Source organism: Rhinichthys klamathensis, unplaced genomic scaffold, assembly GCF_029890125.1.
Source record: "Rhinichthys klamathensis goyatoka isolate OS25496 unplaced genomic scaffold, OSU_Roscu_1.1 h1tg000072l_1, whole genome shotgun sequence".
Lineage (NCBI taxonomy): Eukaryota > Metazoa > Chordata > Actinopteri > Cypriniformes > Leuciscidae > Rhinichthys > Rhinichthys klamathensis.
In genome coordinates, this window is record NW_026606615.1 from 435609 (window position 1) to 461214 (window position 25606).

General features: G+C 37.6%; 1 protein-coding gene across 1 annotated transcript in view; it reads right to left on the reverse strand.

Moving 5' to 3' along the window:
- The window catches only part of LOC130085056 (MAM domain-containing glycosylphosphatidylinositol anchor protein 1), a 245484-nt gene that overhangs the window by 70466 nt on the left and 149412 nt on the right, over nucleotides 1-25606 (reverse strand). Inside the window, exons 7-9 of the mRNA XM_056250613.1 lie at nucleotides 9147-9416; nucleotides 3625-3954; nucleotides 349-645 (exon numbers count right to left, since the gene is read on the reverse strand). Coding sequence (XP_056106588.1) covers nucleotides 349-645; nucleotides 3625-3954; nucleotides 9147-9416 — 897 coding nt within the window. The remainder of the gene's footprint in view (nucleotides 1-348; nucleotides 646-3624; nucleotides 3955-9146; nucleotides 9417-25606) is intronic.

Here is a 25606-nt window from a genome sequence, read left to right on the forward strand (position 1 = left end):
ATTCGGACTGGATTCTAAGTGCACTTGCGCCGTGCGCCCTTAGATCGTTAAAATAGGGCCCTAAATCCCTCAAGCGATTACAGTTAAGATTGCTATATAACATTTAATATAGTATTAGTCCTGTGCTATGTAGGGGGAGGACTAAAACAACAAGCCAACCCACATAAACATGCGACATTGTTTGCAAACCCATTTTACTACTTTTGAGTAGAATGCAGGATATTGGATGGAAAATTCAATTTACTCACTATACTTACTTTAAAATAGTCTCAATGTAGCTAGCTACTTATAGCTTTAGCTATAAATGAGTACCGGTAATTTAGTCAATTAGTCATTTGAAAGACTTACACTCTACGTTGAGCTGCACCTGACCCTGACGGCGTTTGATGTTTAGGCCGTTGTAAGGTGCGGTTTGGCAGCGGTACGCTCCCATCATGTCCCGCGACACATTGGTCAGGCGCAAGCGTCCATCGCGTGTTTCCACCACCCAATCCCCTGATGGCATGGGCAGGTCCTTGTTGGCACGAGACCAAAGAACGGGTGGGCGGGGCTTGCCATCGACCAGACACACAAGATCTGCAGTGCCGCCCTCACTGACATTGACCACACCCCCTCCGACTGGCACGCTCAGAACAGGGGGAACGACTGGAAAAGGAGAAGAGATCGTTATATTATTATATTAAATAACAGTTATGTACAAGAAAAATCAATGGACAACAAATAAATGGGGAAAATTTTACAAAAGAAGTTTTGTAAATCGAAATATGGAGTTTTATGAGATATTCAGATTTTTAAATGAAAGACCAAAATTTTCAACTTCAACTTCTTTCTATATATATATTTAGCTTCAGTGACCCATGATGCTCACAACTGCTATTTATTTATTTATTTTTAAATTTGCAACCTCTTGTGCCATCATTAAGCAGATAAGCAGATAATAATTTAACAATTTATTCCATTTTATAACACCTCTTATAATCTATATATGGATATAAAATATAAAAATAGGCATTATAGTCTAGCTATATAGAGCATAAAAAACTATATTCAAATGGATTGACTGATTGATTGATTGATTGATTGATTGATTGATTGATTGATTGATTATAATGTTAATGTTACAGTTGTCTATCAGGCCAAAACAGGGCCAGCTGCCAAATGAACACCACGTGAAAGAGACGAATAATGTGATGCAATAAAAATATATATTGCAAATAGAGAGAATACTACATTTTTAGGTAGCTACTGTGTTAAATCTACTGGACCAACACCAAAACACAAAGGGAAAAAATATACAAAATAATGATCGTACAGGGATGGACAGACTTCAAACAAAAGGAAAAAAAGATCATAAACACGAGAGATCAAGAGAGTGTCAGATGATGCGATTGATCATGTCAGGTACTGCGGTCAGAAACACAGAGAAACTCCAGAGAAGGTCGAAACTTCAAGAACAAAAAAGAAGAGGAACTCAGAAAAAACAGCTTCCTGCTGAGATGAGAGAGAGCAGATCAGAGAGGACTCAAATGCATGAGGGCATCTGAATTTCCCAGAATTCAACAGTTTACTGCCATCAACCTAACAGAATGACCATTCCAACATTATCACGGTTTACCCATGAGGCATACAGACCCGTTTAACCTCTCTGATAGCGGTGAGAGAAAAAAACTCAATAAACATTGTGTTGTAAAGTAAAGTTATATATGTGAGGAAATATGTGTGCTGTTGTAGTAGTTTCTTTCTGTCTTTATCAATGGCAAAAATAAATAGATAAACAAAAATGATGTAAAAACCAGCACACTGCTTTATCTGCTCCCATAAATCTTTAAAGCATTCCAACGTTTCGACCAAACAAGTCCTCAACAGGCAATAAGAACATCAAATATCAAGGGATTTTACATTAAAGAGACATGAAAAAAACCCATTCAACCCATCCATTCATTACATAAAATACATGGGGCCCTATTTTAACGATCTAAAACGCAAGTATCAAGCGCGAAGCGCAAGTAACTTTGTGGGCGGGTCTTGGGCGCTGTTGCTATTTTACCGGCGGGATAAATGACTCTTGCGCCCGACGCAAGTTTAAAAGGGGTTGGTCTGAAATAGCTTCATTATTCATAGGTGTGGTTTGGGCGTAACGGGAAATAAACCAATTAGAGCGTCATCCAACATACCCTTTAAGAGCAGGTGTGCATGTTGCATGGCGGATTGCTATTATAACGGCGGATTTACCAGGCGCGCGCCAGGAGCGGTTCACAGCCAAGGAGACCGACGTTCTTGTCAGGACCGTAAAAGACAGAGAAGTGACGTTGTATGGGGATGGGAGATTTTTTTTTTCCTGGTTCTTGACGGACAAACTAATTTGTCAGATCTCCTTATAGACATGTGTCTTGCCACTATTGGGCAAACAGGTGTGATCCGTCATTACTACAATTAGCCTGAAAAATTTGGGTAAATGTGTAAGCTAGATTTAGGCCTACATTTTTTTACATCTTCATGGACACCACAATGATTTCCCTCATGTGTTAATATTTTTCCTTGTTATAATGTATGATTTGCAAAAATAAAAACTGCTGCATCTGTGTTGATGAGAGAATCAAAGTGTATGCGCGTTGTGCACCCGCTACATTATGGCCAAGCATGCGCTCAAAATAGCATTATGAACAATGCGCAACGCGCCACTGACTTTAGACTAGGTTTTTTCTGGTCAGTGGCGGAATTGTTTTCTGGAACTGCAAAATAGCATGAGGGAAAGTTTGCGCCGAAACACGCCTCCTTTTTGCGCCGACCCGCCCAGGGAGCGCAAGTTCATTTCCTAGTTTACCGACGTGTGTCTGTGGAGGGAAAAGCCCGCTTTGCGCGGGTGCAAAATAGGAATGATACATGCGTCAGTGTCCAAAGTTATTTGCGCCGGGTGCAAGACTAACCAATTATTAGATGAATTGCTGCAATATATTAATGTTTTATGGAAGCAGACAAAGTTTTTTTTTTTTTTTATATATATAAAGATGGCAAAAGAGGTCAAATTTATTTTTAATTTTCCAAACATGTTAGGCTCGCTATCTGACCATAATGCTCAGCATCCAGATCTTTGTCAAGATAAGCTCTCAAGGTGTGAAAGTTTGAAAGTAATGAGTCTTAGTTTGAACACTTGCACTTGCTAAGATGGTAGATAGAACAATAGAGAGAACAACAGAACAATAGACAGACAGACAGACAGACAGATAGATAGATAGATAGATAGATAGATAGATAGATAGATAGATAGATAGATAGATAGATAGATAGATAGATAGATAGATAGATAGATAGATAGATAGATAGATAGATAGATAGATAGATAGATAGATAGATAGATAGATAGATAGATAGATAGATAGATAGATAGATAGATAGATAGATAGATAGATAGTTAGATAGATACTGAGAAGAAAAACAACACTCATCAAACCATTTCACGGGGTCTTCCATGTATGTAAGCAAAGAAAATCACCTTTTAACAAAGCAAACAACATCATCAGCAACAAGCAGAAGGCACAAGATCAAAGGGCCATTTCACAGTACGAGCTCAACAAGTGAGTTCCTAAAGCTCTGAGAACCCTTTAGCATTACAATCACTCTCACCGCTGCTCTGCGTGATGTTCACGTCTACTCGCAGTTCAGGAACGCTGCTCCCGGGGAAGTTGGCCACGCAGCTGTAGGTGGCCTGATCTCTGAACTTCATGTCCACGATTTCCAGGCTGCTGGTACCAGGCGGCATGTCTGGGTCACTGCGCAGCACGATGAGACTGTCGGTGGGGATGATGAGAACTCCGTTCTTGTACCAGGTGTAGTTCACCTTGTCCTGAGGCTGGGCGTCAACGTGACAGGAAAGTTTGAGGTCTCGGCCCATCTGGATGCTCTCGCTGTCTTTGTTGGAGTCCGGCGTGATCTGGAACGTTAAGTTCTTCATGGCTAACGGAGAGAGTGAAAAAAGATGAACAAAGTGAAAAAGAAGCATTTGGGTTATTATTAAAACTGCCAGCTGTGGTTGCCAGAAATTTAACTTTAAAAATTTTAGGTTTTACAGACTTATATTAAATTTTTATAGTAAAAAAACGTATTTCATTATCTGATATAATGTTAATTTACCTATCTATTGAAGCACTAATACCTGTTTTGTACCATTGCAATACACTGACAACCACCAATCACAGTGGTGGTGGAGTCACATGATGAATCAAAGCTCATCACAAGCAGCTTTTTCACTAATTGAGAAAGCTAATATACTATTATATAAAAGGACTATATATTCACACACAAACACTAAACATCATCATGGTAACACGCATACAATTTAAAAAAGGCAATAAACATTAATTTAACAACATTAAAGGTAACATAAAACCTTATTAAACATAAATAACTCATTAGAGAAACTATTAAAAAAACAGTTATTTCAGCAAAAATACATCAAATGTGAAGTGTCAGGCAGGGAATTGTGGGAATGTCAATTTACCATTTCTCACTGTAAATTATACAATGACTTGTTCTTTTTTACTTCCAAAACCTGTAAATTTGACGGTATTTTACGGTTAGATGCATCATAGTTATTCACTGTATATAGTATGGTATATAGTCTAGTATATAATTTCTGTTAACCAATTAACAGTTTTTCACTGTAGCATTTTTACAGTCTTTTACCATTAAAATCACGATCATTTTTTAAGGAAGCGGTTTAAAATGGATTAATTTCAGAAATGTAGACTTAGAACAGACCCAATGTTTAAGAATATCAATACAGCCCTGCCTTCCAGTATCAGCTTTCCAGTATCATATTTATGCGAAACCATCTCAGACGTCTGCTTCACCACAAGTGCATGTAATCACGAGGAAAAAAAGTGCAATTTGCATGATAAAAATAACGACTCTGTCATAAACTGCTTTTAAAGATGAGAATAATGAGCTCAAAGGCAGTATCACAAACCCAGCCAAGCCCCGTCCAAGTCTTACTGCCGTAATTTGTTAGTACTGAAGCACAATTTATAACTATAACAGCTTAGCCGCGAGTTTATGCTCTGACAGTATGAAAAACGACCCTGCAGGTGGAGACAGAAACTTCAGCGCCATATGTTCATTTCAACAGAAGGGTGCCTTACCTAGATGATTGGCTGAGCTCACGCGTCTGCGGTACCTGCGTGTGTGTTTGACACAAAGTGAGCTCATTACCGTCAACAGAGACGGATCCAGTGTGTGCAACCCGTGCATTACGAAATAAGACCATTCTACTGCTAATTACCTCCATTCCTCTCAAATTAATTGGAGTAAATAAAAATGATTAAAGAGGCTAAGAATAGCTCCGGGCCCTGATGAACGTCGGGCGTTATGGCAGCCGTTCCTGAATCACCCTCACGGCTTGAGGAGTTTAACACAATCACACACTGCCAAGAGAGCTAATTACAGTTCAACCGCTAACTCACGCTCACGCCACATAAACACACGCTCCCACGCATACATATGAAGGAATCTAGCTCTGCGGTTTTTCTGCTAAGCGTGAGACAGACGGGAAGTCACAACTCATTCAAATGCGTGTCAATCAAGCGGTCTGAGGAATATGTAAACTTAAATTGAATCTGATAGCTTGAGATGTACTTAATATTTCAGCCGTTAAAAGTGAGGTCATTACTGTGCCAGCAAACAGAAGCACAGAAATAAAGACCAGGGTTGTGTGAAGTTCTGAACTGAAGAATTGGCGCGCACTCAGTTCATGAGTGTGAATCTGAATTGAATTGGCCACACCCACAAGAGCTTGAATTACAGTTTGAATTGGAATGACAGAAAGAAGAATTTACTGAATTGTAATTTAAAGAACTTCAGCTCAACAAGTGTTCTGCCACTATCCACATCCATCTATCTATCCATCCATCCATCCATCCATCTGTCTATCTAATATCTATCTATCTATCTATCTATCTATCTATCTATCTATCTATCTATCTATCTATCTATCCATCCATGCATCCATCCATCCATCCATCCATCTATCCATCTATACATCCACCTATCTATCCATCCATCCATCCATCTATCTATCCATCTATCCATCCATCCATCCATCCATCCATCCATCCATCCATCCATCCATCCATGCATCCATCCATTCATCCACCTATCTATCTATCTATCCATCCATCCATCCATCCATCCATCCATCCATCCATCCATCCATGCATCCATCCATTCATCCACCTATCTATCTATCCATCTATCCATCCATCCATCCATCCATCCATCCATCCATCTATCCATCTATCCATCTATACATCCACCTATCTATCCATCTATCCATCTATCCATCTATCCATCCATCCATCTATCTATCCATCTATCCATCCATCCATCCATCCATCCATCCATCTATCTATCTATCTATCTATCTATCTATCTATCAAATCTATCTATCTATCTATCTATCTATCTATCTATCCTTCCATCCATCCATCCATCCATCTATCCATCTATACATCCACCTATCTATCCATCTATCCATCCATCTATCTATCCATCCATCCATCCATCCATCCATCCATCCATCCATCCATCCATCTATCTATCTATCTATTGTAGCCATGGTCAGATCTGCCATTTTCTTAAACTGCTGGTTTTGCATTCTTTTAATTCAGAGACTGTGACAAAAGTAAGGGTCATTGGGACTGTTGATTAGGTTACCGAGTCAATCACAAAGTCTCTCTGTTGTAATTTGCCACACAAAGCAAATGGGGCTTGGATTTGATTGAATTACTGACTCTGATTCACACACTGGCTTTGCCACGAATGGTTAAACAAAGAAATGCATTGCTTATCACGCTGACACAGACATGTGACCAAAGGGCCCATCTTGGAATCAGGATCACGTGGAAGAACCCCTCCGAAGGTGACAAGACGAACATTGTCCATTCAGATAAGCGCACACACGTGGAATCCCCCTGGGGTTTTTCGCTTACACACACAGAAGAGAATTGTAAGATTAGACAACTGGCCATTGTAGCAGTTGCTTAAACTCATCAAATTCGAAGCACACACGCTCACACGGGACTGGTCGCGAGTTCACCGCGTGACCAACGCTGGTTGAACTTCTGAACACCCATTTACACACACGGAACACTCGGAACACATGGGATCAAAAAAATCCCCTTTTGTAAATGTATAATGTTTTGTGGTTGTGTTTTCATGATTCCCTGGTGACAAAACTGGTATAACCGTAAGCTTTTATGATATGTGATCAATTTAACATCCGTTTTAATCACGAAAATCATGTATCTGCATTTCACTAAGCCCTAGGAATGCCGAATTTGGTATGGTTGTAATCAGAATAATCAAAGAAGATTGAATCATCAACCCAGAATGTAATATGATGCATGCTTTTATTAATACTAGTTTAGAAGTGTATTTCGAACAAGTTTTATCCCCTATGCACATGATCCGGGAGGGCGTGAATCACAAGGTCTGCCGACCCGCCCTCCTGCAAAACGGTTGGATCAAACACTGAGAAAGGCGTGTCCCTCGCCCCTTCAAAATAGACCGCCACCTTATCCTCTGTGCAGTTTCCTACGCCAGAGAGAGATTCCTAAACTTTCCTGCTAAACTCCAGCCGGAGTTTTCCTTCTTCGTCGTTTTTCTACTTTGTTTTAAATCTAAGTTGCTTTCTTTCGATCTACCTCAGTTGATAGTTCGGTTTCAGTCACGAACGAAACAAGTTTAAGATTAATCGCCTCTCGTACGGGCCGCAGCTGAAGCAATCGCAAACATCTGCCTCCTACCGGAAGACGTGCCAGACAACTCCAACCACGCTGCCTTTGTAACACAACTCAACACAAAGGGACCGTGTTTAAATCAAGTAACGTACAAATCTCAATTAAGTGCTGCTTAAAGTTGTCTAGATTAATATTGGAATCCTTTGGGTCTCTGTTGCACTGTTTGAACTGTTCTGTCTCTCTCTCTCTCTCTCACACCCACTCTCTCTCTCTCTCTCACACCCACTCTCTCTCTCTCTCTCTCTCTCTCTCTCTCTCTCTCTCTCTCTCTCTCTCTCTCTCTCTCTCTCTCTCACTCTCTCTCTCTCACTCTAACTGTGTCTTTTTAAATACGTCATATTGCAATCCTGTATTAATTGTTTGTTTTGATATGCATATTATTTACTCCTGCGTGATTTTTAGTAGTCTATATAACCCTTAGTTTTGTGTTATTAAATTCCATAATCCTTTGAATCGAATCTGTCTCATTGTCCCATGATTGAAGTCTCTGTAATATGTCAAAGGTCTGTAAAGTTACCAAAGCTCTACCTCGGTTAACTATTTTAAACATCTGAAAGTGCCGTATACGAGCAGATTCTTCCGTGTGGCCAGCGGAAAATATTCACTCGGTATACAGGCAGGTAATCTTGTGATATAAGGAAGTTTTCATCTCAGGTTCGCAGGACGAACCAGGTGCCTGACAAACTAATTTGGAATCACATGTAAATTTACTCTGAAAATTAATCTGACTTAACTGACCTATATATCAATAATTACTACGATCGATCGTGTTAATTATTCCTATATGGTAATGTTTAGTCCATTCCCTATTTGGGATAATTTAATTTATGTATGCGATTACATATTCATTATCTAATGAATAATATTCCCCATTTGAGTTAAGTAATTTCCCCAAACAGACTCATTGTCGCTACACTATCTATCTATCTATCTATCTATCTATCTATCTATCTATCTATCTATCTATCTATCTATCTATCTATCTATCTATCTATCTATCTATCTATCCATCTATACATCCACCTATCTATCCATCTATCTATCTATCTATCTATCTATCTATCTATCTATCTATCTATCTATCTATCTATCTATCTATCTATCCATCTATACATCCACCTATCTATCCATCTATCCATCCATCCATCTATCTATCTATCTATCTATCTATCTATCTATCTATCTATCTATCTATCCATCCATCCATCCATCCATCCATCCATGCATCCATCCATTCATCCACCTATCTATCTATCCATCCATCCATCCATCTATGCATCTGTTTGAATTCAACTTTTTTTCTACATTCAAACTCAAATTGCAATGCACATGTGTACAAACAAGCACACTTACATCTCACAAGGAGGCTGACGGTTCTTCTTGCAGGGTTTCCCACATTGTTGAAGGCTGTGCAGTTGTAGACGCCGGCATCAGCGGGATTGATGGACCAGAGAGTGAGGGATCCACCTCGGATCACGGACCGCTGTGGGAGAGACCCAGGGTACCGAGACCATGTGACCGTAGGCGTGGGGAACCCAGCCGTTACCTCGCACGACAGCGTGACGTCTTGGCCTGGGTCCACCACGTACGTCTCGTTCACAGACAGCTTGAGAGCAGGGGGTGCTGGGAATGAAAGACAACAAACAGAAGAATGCATCATTCAAAGCTGGTGGGTTTCCTATTTATGTCTAGATTAGTGAGTCTTGCATTTACAGAGCAGAACAAAATGAGTGCAGGTGGTCTCGCTTTAACATGTGAACACTCCAAAGCTAGAGTGTCTCGACATGTCAAGAAGATCAATACTACCATCGATAAAAACATTTCATGAAGAATCACCTCTTCACTGCTTCTGAGTAAAGACCTAACAGCTATTCTTAGCATGACACATAACTCAAGTACCATGACAGACTCTTAACAGTATCTCCTTCACTGATTCCCTGATTCAAAGCCAAAGTGTCCTGTCAACTGATTTAACCTCAGCAACTGCTGAGCATTTAAGAAAGGACCCCTCGGACTCGAGACAACTTTAACTCACCATATACTTCACATGTACTTAAACATCATCCCATGATAATGTCACCCCAAAATGAAAAGAAGAAAAAAATCTAGATAAATATATATAAAACTTAATTAAAAAAATATATATATAATATATTATTTTAGGACAATAAAGATATATATTTTTTAATTGTGACGTTATTACCATGACAGTTAAACAGAAAAACACAATTACTTTTTTAATCATTTAAATCAGAATAAAATAAACAGTTCAAAAATACAAATAATACTATGTAGCCGATTTACTTTCATTTATAAACACAGCCACATCTACATTTCCTTAAGAGATATTTTAAGAAAATGAACGTAGATGTCGTGATGTCATGATTTTATCACATGATTGAACAAATTATCATTAAGCCAGAAATAAGCTTCACAGTCAGAATCACACATTAAAAATGACATTGTGTCCTTGTGCCTATAATAGAGATGATTACTGCCGCGGTGATAATTATTAAAGAGCACATACTGTTCATCTAATACAACATTTCTGTTTTGTGTATGTTCATTCATGTATATTGTTCAGAAAAATAAAATTAATTAGACTTCATGAAATCCACTCTTCAGGTTTAATGTCAATTAATAAATCACCTCATGAGCTGAAATACAAAGTTCTGGCATGAAACTCTATATGGCGCAGGCTAATAGGTTGTTAACTCAAATTCAATTCAATTCAATTCAATTTTTATTTATATAGCGCCATTACAACACCCAAAAAGGTGCACAAAGCGCTTTCCATAAAACACATAAAAAGACAACAGTATATAAAAATTGAAAGTAACTAACACAACTACTAAAAAGAAAACAAATGATTACGTGTTGAAAGCCTTCCTGAAAAGAAACGTTTTCAACTGTGATTTAAAAACACTAAACACAGTAATGTTACGAAGGGTAGTAGGTAAGGCATTCCACAAAGTAGGACCCTGGATGGCAAAAGATCGGCCTCCAAACTTTTTGCATCTAAACTTGGGGATAATCAAAGAGGTGTTCTGAGAGGAGCGGAGGGTTCTGGCAGAATGGTATACAGTGACCAGCTCAGAGAGGTAAGTTGGGGCCAGACCATTAATGGCCTTAAAAACAAACATCAGAACCTTATCCTCCACCCTAAAACGTACCGGGAGCCAATGAAGTGAACAGAGGACGGGGGTGATATGAGTATGTTTGTGGGTATTTGTAAGGAGACGGGCTGCTGCGTTTTGAACCATCTGAAGACGGTTGAGAAGTGATAGGTTAAGCCCAGTGTAGAGGGCATTACAATAATCCAGCTTTGAGCTGATAAATGCATGAATGGCTCTTTCTAGATCAGCACGGGACAGGAATGATTTCACCTTACTGAGGAGCCTAAGCTGGAAAAAGCTACTCTTAACGACTGCACCAATCTGTTTGTCAAAATGCAATCTATTGTCGAAAGCAACACCCAGGTTACGAACAGTGGATGCAAACTGGGGCGTGAGAGGGCCAAAACTAAGAGAGCTGCAAGGTGAGTCCTGCGTGAACAATATATACTCGGTCTTACCTTCATTCAAATGAAGAAAGTTTTGAGAGAGCCACCGTTTAATGTCCTGGATGCAGTTATGGATGGGGTCTAATGCTGAATGATTGTTCAAAACTACAGGAAGGTAGACTTGAAGGTCGTCAGCATAGAAATGAAACTGAACGTTGTGCTTAGAAATGAGTTGACCTAGTGGCAGCATATAAAGGGAGAACAGTAAAGGACCAAGAATAGAACCCTGGGGCACACCAGATGATAAAGGGGCAGCTGAGGAGGAGAAGTCATCAAGCATTACTGAGAAAGTTCTGTTGGTGAGATATGACGAGAACCATTTTAGCACCGTGCCCTGTAGACCCACAACATGTTGGAGCCGGTCAATGAGGATTGCGTGGTCGACGGTGTCAAAAGCAGCGGTAAGGTCAAGCAGCACCATAACCACTGAGTTTTTGTTATCCAAGGCTCTAAGAATGTCATTATGAACCCTCAGTAAGGCTGACTCTGTACTATGTCTAGACTTAAAGCCAGATTGAAATTTGTCCCCCATACCATGCAGATCGATGTATGACTGAAGCTGGGAGAAAACAAGCTTTTCCATAAGCTTAGCCAAAAATGACAGATGGGATATGGGGCGGAAATTAGACAGTACAAAAGGATCAAGGTTTGGTTTCTTAAGAAGTGGTCTAACAATGGCGTGCTTGAGAGGATTGGGAACAACGCCCAGACTAAAACAGCTATTCATGAAGGAGACCAGGAAAGGGCATACGATGTCGATGGCTTCTTTCAGAATCCTAGCAGGAACAGTATCTAGAGGGCAGGTGGTTGGCTTCAAGTCATGAACAGCTTTTTTAAGATCAACAACAGAAACCACTTCGAAATTCTCCAATACACATTGCGTCGCCTGGGAGGGAGTACTGACAACAGGGGCTGGTATGATAGTTTGCCTAACAGACTGGACCTTATCAATAAAATATTTTTTAAATACATTGCATGCATTAACTGAAGAATCATTCAATACAACAGGGGCTGGATTTATAACAGAGTTTATAGTACTGAATAAAATACCAGGACGGTGGCTATTGTTATTAATGAGCTTAGAGAGGTATTGACTTTTGGCTTCCTTGACTGCTCTCTGATAGATGACAAGGCAGTCTCTAAATAGTCTCAGTCTCTAAATGCGTGCAAAAACAAAATTCTCTATAGGGCACAGCTGATTGGTTCCTGCTGTATCAGTAGCCAATGAGTTTACTGCTTAACCTTCAAATACTGGTAGCATTTGCCTAAGCAGTGCAGCGTGCTTTCAGAAGCCCTCCACCTTCCCCAGCTCCACCTGCATAGATCTGCTTCGGCTAATTTATGTATGCTATATTGTACAGCAGCAGCATGTCTTACTTGCTCACAACATTGTCATATCCATTACCAAACACTTGAGTTAAAACTTGAGTTTCTCATTTTATGGTCTATGCAAAGAAATAATAAAATGTTATTTACTAAACACAGATGGCTGCAAAAAAGCTCCCTGTGTTTCCAACAGTGGCACAAAACCCCATCAATCCTCACGTAATCTGAATCTCTCAATCTGTTTTTTATGCATTATGTAGAATAGGAAATGACATCAGGACATGACGCAGGCCAGATTCAAACCTGCATACTCTGGAATCAACCTCTCTTATGCGTCACACAGCTCACCACAGTCGCTGAATGACATCACTCCCATCTGTGTTCATTATCTCTACAGTCTAAGTGTCATACTGTACCTGAACAAGACCAGACTGCTGTTAAGCATAATTAATTCATTAGTTAAAAATAAATGACTCAAATTAGAAAGCAGAAAACCTGCCAATGTGCTTTTCATCTACTTAAATTAATTGTCATTGGCAACATTTGAGCTCTGACTAGACTTGTAAAACATCCCACATTTAATGCCAGAAAATCTCATCCAATGTGAGTGTAATTAAAACTGATCCAAAAAAGTTGAACAATATTTTATAAAAGAGCATCAGAAGTGATTAAAAAATGCCTTCATTGAGGGTTAAAAGTTTATTGTAAAATAGCTAAATTGTTCCAAGACAAAAAGACAACCCTGCAACACACGTTTACACTAAATTAAAGAATCATCAGTATTTTTGGCTTGTCATCCAGTAAAAAAAAAGAAAAAAAAAAGAAACTAAACATGTTTAAAACAAGATTTAGAAACCAAACTATGTAAACTATGAAGTTTTGTTATCAGAGAGTTTATACGAATATATTTTTTTCTTGCCAATTAGCAAAAAAAGAAAAAACAAATTGTTTATATATTAATATTACATTTTTGCTTCTTAAGTAAATTGTTATAATAAATATTTTTTTTACAGTGTAGTCCAGATATTTGTCTCCTCACACTGAAAACATTTTTTGGTGTTGGATTTACTTTTGAAACCATTTTCACTCTGAAATTGCTAATAAACTTCACAAATAATTGCCAAGAAATGGCAAGTAACACATGGACTTTATCATGAAATTTTGAAAGACTGAAATTGGATTTTTCTTGTAAAACCTACTCCAATCATTTTGTTTTTTACTACGGTACTTCGAAAATAATGAAATTCTTTTATACAACCAGACGTTAAAATATACTAACCCACAAGAGACAAAGATATATTAATACAGTATGAGACCTTGATTCAATCATCCAAGAGTGGTTTAAATGTTATGTTCCACAAGCACGACAATCCAGGATAATCCCAAAAATAGGAGATTGTTCTAAAAGGGTGAATCTCACGTAACCAGTTTAGAACATTTCTGGGTCATGCTTCACCGCAAAATCAAAAGTAAATAAGCATAAAGAAATGTGGAAAAAAAATTTTTTAAGTTTAAATAACAAAAAAACGTTTATTTTATGTTAAATTTAGGAAAGTAAGCAGACCTGACCCGAGGCTGGTCGGATCTCTTCAAGATCTGCTAAAATCTCATGTCTCTATTGAGGCAATTGATCCTGATGGTCTCCAGATTCAGGCTTCTGTACTGCCAACAGCTCTACAAGCTCTCCGCCACATACAAGAATCTTATCTGTTCTACAAATAACAGAGAGATCACAGGGACTGAAACAGAGAGAGAGTCTGAGGAGGAAAGAAATTATGGCTTCAATTTCCCAGAGCGGTACGAAGAGGACGGTGCAGCATCAGTCCACTGTTGTCTCATGATAATGGGACTGATGTGTTTTACTGAGTTTACGCCGCTTTTACAAACTGCAGCACTCCTGTGCTCGACAAACAAATCACAGAGACAAATAGATAGAGGAAATTTCAGTTAAAAGAAATGAAGGGTCAGAAATTAACTTAGGATAAGACGATAGGAAGTGAGATAACCAGAACTGCAAGAAGAGGATGAGACTTGTTTTGTGTCTAAAGTTTTGTGGAGAATGCAAGCTCAGAGAAAAAAACTATATCCAAGATGGCGGATAGTAAATTATAAATAAACATTTCATTCAATGCTGAAAAGCATTGCTTATGTATCTACAGTAATCAGCCAATCACATGGCAGCAACTCAACGCATTTAAGCATGTAGACAAGACGATCTGCTGAAGTTCAAACTGAGCATCATAATGAGGAAGAAAGATGATTTGAGTGACTTTGAATGCATCATGCTTGTTGGTAGTATTTGTAGTATTTCAGAAACTGCTGATCTACTGGGATTTTCACGCACAACCATTTCTAGGGTTTACAGAGAATGATCCAAAAAAGAGAAAATATCCAGTGAGCGGCAGTTCTGTGGGTGAAAATGTGGTTCCAAAATATGGAACCTTGAGACCTTTCTGACAATATGTGTTTTGTCAAGATTAGAAAAGGTTTTGATCATAAATTATGAAACATGACGACGCCCAAAAGGGGTGGAGCCCGATTAAATAATTTAGAGTACCGTTTCTATGGCAACGCAACGTTCAATTTCAAAACGGTTTTCACAGGATGAATTCTGAGTTCGCAAGCTTTCTAATGATACCTAATTTATGATAACTACTAAAATATGTGATGTAATAAAAAAAGGCGATAAAAAATATATATTTTAGAGGATAATATATATATATATATATATATTATACTTTAGACTAGAGGATAATATTATTTTTTATTTTTGTATTGTCAAATACTAGATTATATGTTTTATTATGAACTTTTAGCATGAAAACCAAAGTTTCAATTATTAAAAGTGTGTGCGTCGACTTTTACTTGATTTAGATTTTTTAAGGTGTACTCCAGTCATAAATTCATCTATTACTGTTCCTACCTAATTTGTAACAAAAACAGTGGCAAAATATATATTTAGGAGTCTTAGACCTTTCCAACGATATATAGTTTGTCATGATTAGATTAGGATTTAATTGTAATATAGTGAGGTAAACTTAGGCATCCCGCTAGCGGGACGGTGACAGTTCAGAGCAACCAGCCAGTTTGTTTTGGTTGTATGTGCTATTTAAGGGTGAATCTATCTGAAATAGATCATACTTACTTATTTATATAGCATTTTTATATACCCTTTCACCTTCAGCCTGCAGATGCTAGATGAATCTGGCTGGGAAAGCCGATCCCTCTGCAATCCCACCTCATATTGAACTTTTTGAACTTTTGGAATTGTAGCTTAAAAAGGCAATAGAAGAGTGGTAAACTCAGTAGAGATGTGCCTGGTAAGTCACGTCTATTTTACATAGTGCTATCTGAACATTCATATTAAATGTTTTTTTTTTTCAGTCTCCTTCTAAGAAAGTTTTTCCTCCAAAACAAAAGATTCTACTTCTTAACAGTGTTAATTGACTCTGATTAATTACATTGGAATCAGATAAAGAATTAAATTTCACACATCATCCTCCAGCTGCTTTTTGTTCTGATTATTGGTTTTAAAAAAGCAGCAGCGTGTTTCCAGCCTTAAACTACAATAATAGGCCGGCGTGTAAAAAATTAATTGGAATAATAGCACAGCAGTCTCAGGGAATGGCTGAAACCACAGAAAGAAAGCCGAAAATGTGTAAAAAATGTTTTGATTTAAATCTATATCCGTATAAAAGAAATAAGTAAGTATTATTTCACAGATGCAACTTAACAAAGCATAATATTTTGATGTACTCTGTGATATCTAGTTACCTTCTACTTGGTGCTTCAATAAAAACTCAGAGTATCTTTAGATTTGATGCTGCTAACCTGACAAACTTTCCTTGAACTTATCCATTCAGTAAACACAACATTTCCACAGACAGACTGATCAAATAAATATGAGCTCTTTATTGGATTTGCCATCCAAAAGCAATAAGTACCGATTATTTCAAAGGCATAACTCAGAAAACAACCCAACGCCTGTGGTTTTCGTATATCAGTCACTGAGCTTATTCTAGAAAGATTCTATTGAAGGATTTAGGCGTAATAAACGCGGCCAAACCTTCTCTTCTCGGAAAGCATTCTCTGTCTCTTCTGAAGGGTGTCACTTTCAGGATTGTTCATTCACTTCAGTGTCACATCCGTCAATCACATGCGTCAATCACTGATGGCTTCGCCGCGGAGAAAAAAAAGAGAAGTAACGCGACAGCGCGGCAGATTAACGAGGCTATCGGAGCCGTGCTGCCGTGGCAACAGATGAAAAGTAATTAGTACTCAGCAATGTTAGACAAGACAATAACATAATTAAAGCAATTTATCCTGTCTTATTTAATGACGCCTGTCTCAATTAGTGCTGTTAAATAAATCATAACTGCATGCCAATGAGCATTCCGATATCATTTCATTTTGTCTGCAAGTTTTTCTTTTGATCAAAGTCAGACAAAATTATAATTATATTATTTGTTTTCTGTTTTCGAACAATGTTTTTACTAACTGTTTTAACAAATATTTGTACCTTTATGTTTACTCTTTTCAATCAAAAGAATAAAAAAATACAATAAAAAAATACAATAAAATGAAAAATAAAAATAAAATAAAAAAATAATAAAAATAAAATAAAAATGTAATAAAATTAAATAAATTAAATTAAATTAAATTAAAGTAAATTAAAGTAAATGTCCAAACTGGTTGTCCTCTGTAGGGACATGGAGATGCTGGATCCTTAAATAAAATAAACAAATAAAATAAAAAGTTTAAGTCATTAAGTATTTTATTAAGTCTTCCTATTGACACCAAATAACATTGGTTTTTTGTCCTTTTCAGAGATTTGCAGTCGTGGTCACTTGAAACTGTCACTGTATGTAAAATTCAGGATGGAAAAACATACATGCAAACAGTTTGGAACGACATGAGGGTGAGTAAATGATGACAGCATTTTCAATTTGGGTGAACTTTCCCTTTAACAGGCAAAGAGGCAAATGTCCTCTCCCAAGGGGAAATGAGTTTGTACATCACACACACACAGCCCATTCATCCTCATTACACCTGATGGTGTATTAGCGCTGTATATTGATGGTAAGGGACGGCAGGTGTGTGTAGCGAGACACAGACTGATCAATATCAGACGCATCTCCCCTCAGCCGCTCTCTGTTATGCATAAGGCACACTTTCAAAATCTGCTTTTCTATAGATAAGTCTCAGTTGTGTTCTTGCGTATGCATATGGAAGAGATCCATGTCGTATAAAGGTCAGGTGTCACTGTTTCTCACATTATTAGATCCACTGGTTACTTAAAGATAAAAAACTTTATTCATGGGTGGGGAATAGAAAGTCATTGAGCAGAGCTGACCTCAAAAAAGCCATTACCCACATGAGCACCACAGTTCCAACATCTCAAGAGCATTGCTATGTTCAGGATACTAACAACTTATTACCTACTGGAAAGTATACACTTTGAAAATATATATGAAATGCAAAAATAAACGTTTCAAACTCTACATATAGTAGAGTATGCTACATTGTCATCACATGACCTCATCACCTTGTGTGTGTGGCATCCGTTTTTATATTGCAAATAAAAAGTTTTTTTTCTACTTTATACTGTATACTGCCTCCTACTATGAAAATATATACGTATATGAAATGCAAAAATAAACCTTTCAAACTCTACATATTGTAGAGTATGCTACATTGTCATCACATGACCTCATCACCTTGTGTGTGAGTGGCATCCGTTTTTATATTGCAAATAAAAAGGGGTTTTTTTTCTACTTTCTACTATATACTGCCTCCTACTATAAAAATATCTATATGAAATGCAAAAATAAACGTTTCAAACTCTACATATAGTAGAGCAGGGATTCCCAAAGTGTGGTGCGCGCACCCCCAGGGGTACGCGAGCTGTCACCAGGGGGTGCGCGAGAGGAAAAATGCAATGGTGGTCTGTTTTTTTAAATAGGATTTTTTCCATACAAAAAAAAAAAAAAACATGAACTGTAAACATTTCCTTTGCAATCGCTTATATTTTAAATAAAAAAAACTATTATTTATTAGTTTTTAATAGAAACGTATAAGACAGCTGCTGTCTTCTTCCAAACAGAGCTCTGCAGCCGCTAGGCTATAATATGTCACGTTATCAACTTCTAAATTCAAATGTGCGTTCGCGCGTTGGCTGGCGCTTAGCCAGTGCTGTCATAGCCAATATCACTATTGAGTGTTTTCAACCACATAATGTTTATTTTAAGTTTCACACATTTAAATACACATAAGTACTAGCAAAACAATGATTTTGATTTTGCTGATATCTATGGATAAGGAAATAATAATCCTTTTCATTATAAGATGACACGTTTTATTCATATCAGATACACATTTTGTAGAACGTAGCTTCAGATTTTACCCTATTCTTCTCCCAGTTCACCAGCCTCTTACGTTCATGTATTTCGTGAGAAGGGGAGAAACTGACGTGTTGTAAATCCAACAGATCTGATTCTTCTCTGAACTGTGGCACAAACTAACATGACGCCGCCCATCGCGCATACAGCTCAACTAACGCAATCGTTATGAAGGCGTTTAAACAACACAACGCGTCCACTTACACATATTTGACAATCGGAATATCAGTGTTTCGTGTATAGCTAATACATTTGTTGTGAATATTTTTGATAAAAAAGGAAAAATGACATAAGCAGATCCTCACATTCATTCAGCGCTGTGTTGTGGTTGCGCTGTGTCCCGTGACAAGCAATGACGCGTCACCATGGAAACATTAAAGTGACAAATTCACTTTAGTGGTCGCATTGGTGTGAAAGGGTTAAAAGTGGAAGCTTGTGCGTAGCTTTGTTGCATTATATTGAAACTTTGTTGATGTTGTTATTGTCATGTGTGTTCTGGTTATTTGAGCATGATAAAACATGAGTCTTTATATGGCAATAAAACAAAGTTTTGTTGCGTTTTTTTTTTTTTTTTTTTAAGTGGGGATTGGGGGTGCGCAAACCCGGTTGGGACATAGAAGGGGGTGCGCAAGGAAAAAAGTTTGGGAACCGCTGTAGTAGAGTATGCTACATTGTCATAATTATAAATTAGTCAATTTATGTTTAATGACTTTTGACTTGTTTTCCAGTAAGTATCAAAAGTCCTCCAAGAAAGATTTCAGTTTTATACTTTAATCAGGAGAAGAAATCTGACAGTGAGTGAGTGAGTGAATGGTGGTATTTATATAGCGCTTTTATATGTACTACTGTACACCCAAAGCACTTTACAATCATATCAGGGGATCTCTCCTCAACCACCACCAGTGTGCACTTACAGTGCAGTAAGAGAAAATAGAAACAACGATTATACTGATGAAGATACAGTATATTGTCTGAAAAACAGGCCTTATTATTTATGCAGTGTTGCCTCACAAGTAAATGTATCTTGTTTAACACATTTTTAGATATTTTAACCAGAAAACTATACAAAATACGTGTGCCATGTAACAATCACAATATTTCTTCAGATTTATTAATCTTAATGGACGTCCAGTGCATTGAATTATGGGATGCAGTATAGTTTACTGTACATCTCATCAAATATAGTAGGTCATCCCAGGTATTTTATATTCATACATAAAATGCACATACTATACAGTCTACATAATAAATACTGCAGAGATAGTAAGAGAGTAGTATGTTAGTATGCTATTGTGAACACAGACTCCATCTTTCTCTCTCTCACACACAAATGGACGGAAGGAGGGAATATGTGTCAGTGACCAGTGAAGCAGTGTGTGTGTGTGTGAAGGAGAGCGTGTCACCGGAGCAACAAGTATAGAGCGATTGGACATCCGCTGTCTCTATCGCCGTGGGGACCAGGCTTGTGCAATTAAGCCCAGCCAATTACTGGCAGCTAATGGCTCAAAGGGACAGAGACAGAGATACATTAACACAGCTAACCAACGCTTAACCAACCCTTTATTAGACACATCCTAGCAGGGAGACAATGACCCCTAAAGCACTAGCACATGTTAAGCGATACACATTAACCCACACTGCATTAATTAACATATTTCCGACGCCAGAAATTCACCCCCGTAATTTGAGCTACAAACAAACCATTTGTGTTCAAACCCTCTAGACATGAACAAAGACAGCCTACGGAGATTACAAAAGCACTTCAGAGAAAACACACTGTAAAGCAAACTTGCAAAAGTGCCAGTCAGGGAACAGTGTGTGTACAAACTATAATGAACTGAGTGGAGGCATTTTAAAGCTCCAGTCCAGCTCCAGGGAGATTCAAGCATGTCTTTGCGCCATTACGCCACATCTGTACACATAAAGAAGAGTCTCGGCTAGTCGGCTATGAGTGTGAGGATGTTGGAGGTGGAGATTTATAGCCTTTTCTCACAGCACTTGATATAAATAAACCTATTAATATGATGGCGGATCCAGAAAGGTTCAAAAGACGATCACCAGTGACAACTGGAGATTCACCCGTTGTAAAATGCAAAAGACTTTGGACTGAGAGTTTGGAAAATGAGACTGCAACTAGCCAATGCGAAAACAAGGATAAATATCTGAATGGCTTTAAATGTACTCACGCAATGCTGATGTTGTTAACATTAACAATTTGGGAACAAAGTATAATTTGCATGGTTTGACGCAATATGATAAGCAATCATTAGATTTAATCAGCGCGATTTACTGCAATGTTTTTTTTCCTTAGTTGGTCAGAAGACCAAAAGTGGATGTTACTTACTTGTTCAGATTACATTTTAGGGTGAAAATTATTATGTTGGTCATACTTCCAAAAAGTATAATCTGTGATTCTGAATGCCAGTATTCGCGCGGTGATTGACAGCTGCACATTCTCCTCAAAACATTGGATTCATCCGCGCTGTGCCGTGCCGAGGTACAACTCACGTAAAGTTGATAATTCCGCGAATGACTGCAATTGCAGATTTTGAACAGAGATGGCGACAAAGAAGAAAAACTGCGGACTGCAGCTTTGCATAAATGGACAAAACTGTCAACAAATAATGAGGATTCATTTATATGGGATTGTTTTAAAAAAAATTGCCTTAAAAAAGTCAATAAAACTAAATATGACTGAATCTAGGTACATCAGATTACAGCACTATGTGGTTTGGTCATAGACTGGAAAAAAAACATGGACGTAGTGTCTGTGACGTCACCCGTGGTGTTTCTGAAGAGCATTTTTGAAGCCCAAAGTGGGCGGAGCCGGCCATCGCCAACTTGGCAGCGAGTCACCACGAGTCACTCCCGGATAACCGAAAATGGGCAAAGAGACGGGATTAGCTGAGGTGAAGTGACAGCTAACAGACAGCAGACAAACGGCTAGTAGAGACATCAGCGCCAATCCACCTGTCACTCAAAAAGCCACGCCCTTAATTATGCAGAACTTTAAAGGGATAGTTCGCCCAAAAATGAAAATTCTGTTGTAATTACTCACCCTCATGTTGTTTGTTTTTTGCGCACAAAAAGTATTCTCGTCGCTTGATAAACATAAGATTGAGCCACTGTAGTCACTTGGACTATTTTAACGATGTCTTTAATAACTTTTCTGGGCCGGCAAGTTCAATCCCTGAAGAAGCCTATGGAGGAGAGATCCAGCTCTCAGATTTAATCAAAAATATCTTAATTTGTGTTCCAAAGATGAACAGAAGTCTTACAGGGTTGGAACAACATGAGGGTGAGTAATTACTGACAAAATTTTCATTTTTGGGTGAACTATCCCTGTAAGGCTTAATATAATTTAAACGGATGAGTTATAAAAAAAATTCACCCCCTCACAGTTGTCATGAAGGGCAAAATTAGCTATATAGACCAAAACGACTTTTTGTACCAGGCTGTAAACATTTTTTTTCCCGCTGAAAAGTTGGGCTAATTAACGGAGTATATGGGATTGACCCTCATTTGGAGCCTGTCTCTAGCAGCCAGTCGATGAATTGCAGTTTAAGTCACTTCCTTGTTGGATTCAAGAGAGAGACGTTCCCTCGAGATTATCCTATGGGTTTCTATATTGATTTTTTTTTTTTTTTTGATACAGACCTTATGTAGCCCCGCCCCTTTTCAGCACTGGACTCATTTTGTTTGTATTTCGACCACAGCATGAAGGTAAGATCTTACGGATTTATGAATGACATGCGTTTCAAACATTATAATGCTCGTGATAAGTTTCTTTAACTACAATAAGTAAACAACTTATTACTCTTCGACAGCAATGCCATTGAACTTCAGTTTTTGAGGTAGCTCTGTATACATTTCTAACACAAAATTCTAAGCATGGCTGTGCGCTTGTTTCTCTGCCTATATACACTACCGTTCAAAAGTTTGGGGTCAGTGAGAATTTTATTTTTTATTTTTTGGAGGAAAGAAATCAATACTTAATTTGATCGAAAGTGACAGTAAAGACATTTATAATGTTACAAAAGATTCTATTTCAAACAAATGCTGTTCTTTTGAACTTCCTATTCATCAAAGAATCCTAAAAAAAAAAAAAAAAAACTGTACAACTGACAGACCAACAACTGTTTCAACATTGATAATAATAATAAATGTTTCTTGAGCATCAAATCCTCATATTATACTGATTTGTGAAGGATCATTTGACACTAGGGATGTCCCGATCCGATACTCAGGATCGGTATCGGCTCCGATACTGCCATTTTTGCGGGATCGGGTATCGATTAGACATCGATCAGATGAGGCCGATCCAAATCCGATATTGTGGGTATAGGCCTACTATTATGTGTTATTGTTAAGCCCCACAAAAGGCACAAAAACATTCTAAAGTACCATAACGTTTTCGTGCACTCTATTATAAGTGTTCTGAAGCCATTATGTGAGAGAGAAATTAATATTTAAGTCATTAAATTCAAGATCACGTAAACTTTTCCCTCTCGCGGCTGTCAGTCATTCTCCATTCAGCATTCAAACAGCGCGTCGCGTTCGGTTACAGTCAATGATGAAACTATCTTCAAGATGATTCAATGTTAATACTATTATACTTGATCTGTAAGATAAAGGTCTATGTTTTCGCATAAAACAACTTTATCTTGCTGGACTTTATTGCTGTAACTCAATCGTGTTACTCTCTACTGGGTGTCGGACGCTGTCGGTTTGATCACAACACTAGTCAGAGCACTAGGCTATAATTGTTCTTCACGCGCACAGTAACTGAAATTAAAAACTGTTAAAAGAAAAGGCTCAATAAACGATTGCATAGATAGATACTGTATAATACACTGTCCATCAATATGTATCTCCGTTGTGCTTTGAACTTTTCAAAGCGGACTCGACGCGCTGCGTGCTGTAACTCCACGTGGCTTCAAGCGCATCATTCTCCGCTTGGGATGCGAATAAGCGCTTTGTGCCGCACTGTATTGGAGCCTTTCATATCATAATGCAGTGACGCAATTAAAGCTTATTAACATTAATAATTATTAATGTTGCTGCCTCATTCATTAAATAGCTGTGCAATACACTTAAAACATGTCTCAATTTTATAGCAGATTTAGCTATATCTAAAATAATTATCTTTTTCATTTTTGTTATCTTGTTTTTCATGAATGTATTTTACAACAATAAAAAGAGCCATGTGTATTATCCACTAATCTAGTTTATAATAGCATTTTTGTCATAGATTATGATCATGGGGATTTGTTGTTTATCTTTATAATGAAGCTGTCTGTATTAAGTAGATTGTGTTTAACACACACAAGAGTGATAATCAGTTTAACACACAGTTATAGAAATTCTACTTGATTTAAAAAACAAAAAATGTACTGATATTTACAATGTAGAATGCTGCTGTTTAAATTGTTTTAACTTTAAACCTGTTGGTAGCTAGCTAGCTTTAAGTACTGAAGTACCTGTATTTTCTTTCATTTATATATTTCTTTATTTTTTTGTAGTGTTTGAATAAAGGGTGGCAACCTTTCATAATCAACTGTTGTTGTGGACTAGGAGGTATATTTTAGGTGGCTAATTGAGAAAATTGCTATATTTTTTATTAGTTTAAGAATAAAATAAAAATATCGGATTAATATCGGTATCGGCAAAAGCCAAAGCTGCGGCATCGGTATCGGTATCGGAAGTGAAAAAGTGGTATCGGGACATCCCTATTTGACACTGAAGACACTGACACTGGTGATGCTGAAAATTCAGCTTTGATCACAGGAATAAGTTACACTTTACTATATATTCACACAGAAAACAGCTGATATACACTGGAATAATATTTAATACTATAACTGATTTTTGTTGTATTTTTAATCAAATAAGCGCAGCCATGGTTAGCAGAAGAGAATTCTTTTAAAAGTATTTAAAATCGTACCGACCCCAAACTTTTGAACAGTAGTGTATGAGTCAAATAAGGTCTGTGGTAAACATAACTCGATATTTGGACGTTTTGTTCAACACTCTATTACTTTATTTAATTATTTATTTATGTGTAGCGTTTCATTATAAACAAATCAAAAGAAATTGAGTTCTAAAAACCCAAGGGGAAAAACAAACTTCAATGAACCACGGAGCTCTCTATTCAGGATAACATGATCATAAATGACAAAAATGTGTCCTTGAAGTAACCACTGTATGTACACTATAAAAAGGACCCTATAAAGAAGAGACTTTCACTTGGATTTACCTTACCAGTAGAAAGCAGGTGCAAAAAGTGTGAATATATCTGCTATTTTTCTCAATGGCTTCAAACATAGTTGATTCAATCAGAAATGACTCAGACTTATTGATCTGGTATGAATAATCGTATCCAGTACAAATAACTATATAGTGAAATATACAGTTGTTGTGATGGAAAAAAGCTGAGATTTATGGCTAAACATCAACCATCTGTCGCACAACTTCAAATGTGTCTAGTGTCAATACATGAGCAGCGCTCAATAATGAGTGTTCATACA